The following is a 3402-nucleotide window of genomic DNA, read 5'->3' on the forward strand; positions in this document are numbered from 1 at the left end:
CTGCAGCAACTCCGTATATGAGTCGCCAACTCTACCGACTGAGCTAACCGGGCGTCCAGGAGGACAGTATGTTTATAACTGATAGTCAGAGGTGTGTACAGGCTGCAAAGTGCCGCCCACAGAAACAGAATTTATGGTTGGTTTGGATATAAAGGCTCCGTGGCATGATGCTGTGCTGCTAGGGGATACGTTGACATGTAAACGCACTTTATTTTGTAGCCTAATCAATAGGAAAGGGGGGAGAGGGGATGAGGGCAGCAAAGGGTCACAGGTCATCGTTCATGGGCGTCCCTCAGTTTCCCAGTGCTCTTTCCAGCCCTGGTTGAAATGCACATTGACAGCATTGTAATATCTCAGGATTAAACTTCTTTTAGAGAGAAGGGTCAGTAAAATGCACCTGGAGCTGCCCAGAGTGTCTCACAAACACAACAAGTATGGAAACTAATGAAGCTGCAAGTCAGACAACACCCGTGGTTTGGGGCCTTTCTGATACACCGTGTATCTCCAGCACCCTGCGCCATCAGTGTGGGCACCAGGATAAATAATGCAAATGGTCTTTCTGGGTTATCACGCTCAACCGAAGACACTTCAGCACATTTAGAGCAAATACAAATTTAATTCGTGGGTAAACCTTTTATGACCCAGTTTCATTTTCCATGTGTTTACAGGGATGCTGGGTTTTTAATCACGACGCGACCGAAGGTTTTATTTCCAATAAAACTTCATTTGAGTAAAGATGTTTACCTTCAGTGAAACATTTTTTCCAAAGGTGACGTCTCCAGACACCGTGAGGTGGTCGAGCTCCAGCATGTCGGGGATGCTCTCGAAGCGGTTCACATACTCCTGAACCTGAACACAGACGGACATAAGAGGGAATTTGGATTTGGATCCTTTGGAAAGACATTTAAACCTACTGAATCATGTTTTGAAGTCTAGTAAAGAGCCCCGTTATTCCAACGATGGGAAATAGCATTAGTATGATGTAATTGTTAACCACACAGTTTGAGATAATTACCATAATAAAATCAGAACTGTGTCACCAGATTGGACTAAATAAGACAGAAAACAGTTGTGTTTAGAGGGAAATGTTGTAATGTGGAGACTTTACAGCAAAGTGAGGCAGCGACAGAAAAATGACGCCCAAGATCTTTATCTCTTCTGTAAGGCGAAGAAAAACCGCTAACACTGCATCAGAGCCCAAAAGTGACACAGGAAATGAACACATAAATGAATACAGTAAATAAATCTGAAAGATGAATGAGGAATATAGAAACAATTAAGAAAATAATTTATATTTTATCTATGATTTGTTTATCCATTTACTTTTCTATGAAACAAGTTTCTTATTTATTTATTTCTCATGTCACTTTTGGACAACGAAAGCCTACTGTAAAGATACAAAATAAATACTTAAAGCTTTTTAAAAACAAGTCTTTCCGCACATTGCTTTTACAAGGACATTTTGCTCGGGAATTTTTTTGTATAGAATTTCCCCTCCATTAGATAAAACTGAAACTACCTGTATTGCTGAATGGGGGGGAAGTGGTACATTACTTTACATTATATTTTCTTGTGATTCGGGGGAAATTTAATGTGAGATGTTTAGTTTTACTATTGAACCAGTGACGGTTCTGAAAAAGGTCCACATAGCACCTTAAATCTTTACAGGACTTCCCATGCAGTCCAAAATAAGGACAGCAGACATGTTCTTTCCCCACTGCTATGATAATGACCTTGGTGAAGGAGCTGCCCAGTTTGACATGCGGCGTCGTCGGGAACTCTCTCTTGGGGCTCATGGTGAGAGAGCCGGCCTCCAGGCTGTACAGGTTGGACATAACCAGCAGCAGGTCTGATGTGGTCTTGACAGGCAGGAAGCGGCTGCGAGGTACGTTGATGCCCAGGGCGTTGTCGAAGCATTTGATGGCTGCGCCGACTGCAGTCTCCAGCTGGACGACGTTCTGCCCGCCGTCGAGCGTCTGAGAAGAATCAAAAGAAGAGAGGAGACGTGTCGGCTTGTTGTGGAAAAAGTAACTCAATTCTTTAAAATGTCTTTGCCTGCGTGTTTGCAGCAACGCGAAGAACAAGAAGTGTTTGCAATTAATGCTCTGATTCATATCGCCAAGAGGAGGTTACTGTTCTCTCCATCTCTCACTGCATTAATCAACCACAGGCAACAAAACTAACACTACAGAACAAACAGCCCATATTTCTACCAAAAGCCAACTGAACATTTAGGTGAAACAGAAAATAGCAGAATCATGTAGTTACACAGCTTATGTTACTCTTCTGTACTTTACTACACAGCCATGCAAATAAAACTCATTTAAATTGCAGCAGCTTCCAAATATTTTAGCACAACATCTGTGACTATCTGTCGTCTCGTTTGGTTAAAACTTTGTTTCTCAAAAAAAGTCAAATGTGTAGGACCTGCTGGCACAGTTTTCAGTTACATCAGCAGGTAGCTCTGGCCGTGAGCATGGCTGTAGGGATGGCAATGTCCGTGTGTCTGTCCAACACTTCGGTCCAGACTAAAACATCTCAACTATTACTGGATGCAATGTAAGTTCTTCTTCTACCACCAACATCAGGTCAAACTCTTAAAATACCCAGAAAACTAATGACGTTCAGCTCTCCTTTGTGTTTGGTCCTAATTAGCAAATGTTAGCGTGCTAACAAGATAACCTAAGATGGTGGACATGGCAAACCTTACACCTATCACATATTGTGAGCATATTAGCATTTAGCACAAAGGACCACTGTGCCAGTCTCACAGAGCTGGCTGGAGACTCTCAGACTAATGTTTCCTGAAACCACAGAGGTGAGTTTGATGAAACTAAAATTAGACTCTGAAAGGTTTCACAGGACAACATGTGATAATATAATGATCTGGGTCTCATGTATAACTATCAGAAGGGGTTATATAACATGCTTTTATTTTAAGTGTCTCTCACAATCACTAGTGCACACAGTTTTAACATGTATGGGGCTACAGTACAGTATAATATGAACTCAGCAGGTTTAAGAGTGCTGCACTCTTACCTAGATGGGACCAAAACACTTATGTAAATCCACACTGCTCTGCACAGTTATCACCGGTTACATAACACTTGCTATGTCACGGTGTGCGATTCTGTAGCCAAGGGCTGGAAAATTACATCTATATGCCAAGAAAGGCAATAATTAGGAATCAGGCTGAGGTTCAGCAGTGAATTTATTCTGCTGGTTGCAGATTTGCACACCCTGAGGTGGTGCTTTTCCACTGGGGGGTGGGCGCAGAGGCACACAACCAAAATAACATCAAGTCACATCAACTCAAATTTGTTTGCTGCACTGCTTTTAACAGGACCGCTCTGTCACCAAGAGCTTGGAGGGTAATAAAGGAGAAACATGTGCAGGGAAGAC

The 3402-nt window shown here is 42.3% G+C and overlaps 1 protein-coding gene across 2 annotated transcripts in view; it reads right to left on the reverse strand.

The window, feature by feature from the left end:
- The window catches only part of ugp2b (UDP-glucose pyrophosphorylase 2b), a 31985-nt gene that overhangs the window by 632 nt on the left and 27951 nt on the right, over positions 1-3402 (reverse strand). For both annotated transcript variants that reach the window (XM_035663190.1, XM_035663188.1), the window contains exons 8-9: positions 1734-1976; positions 745-849 (exon numbers count right to left, since the gene is read on the reverse strand). In XM_035663190.1, coding sequence (XP_035519083.1) covers positions 745-849; positions 1734-1976 — 348 coding nt within the window. The remainder of the gene's footprint in view (positions 1-744; positions 850-1733; positions 1977-3402) is intronic.

This window comes from Morone saxatilis, unplaced genomic scaffold (assembly GCF_004916995.1).
Source record: "Morone saxatilis isolate NCDOM2014 unplaced genomic scaffold, NCSU_SB_2.0 Contig19, whole genome shotgun sequence".
Taxonomy (NCBI): domain Eukaryota; kingdom Metazoa; phylum Chordata; class Actinopteri; family Moronidae; genus Morone; species Morone saxatilis.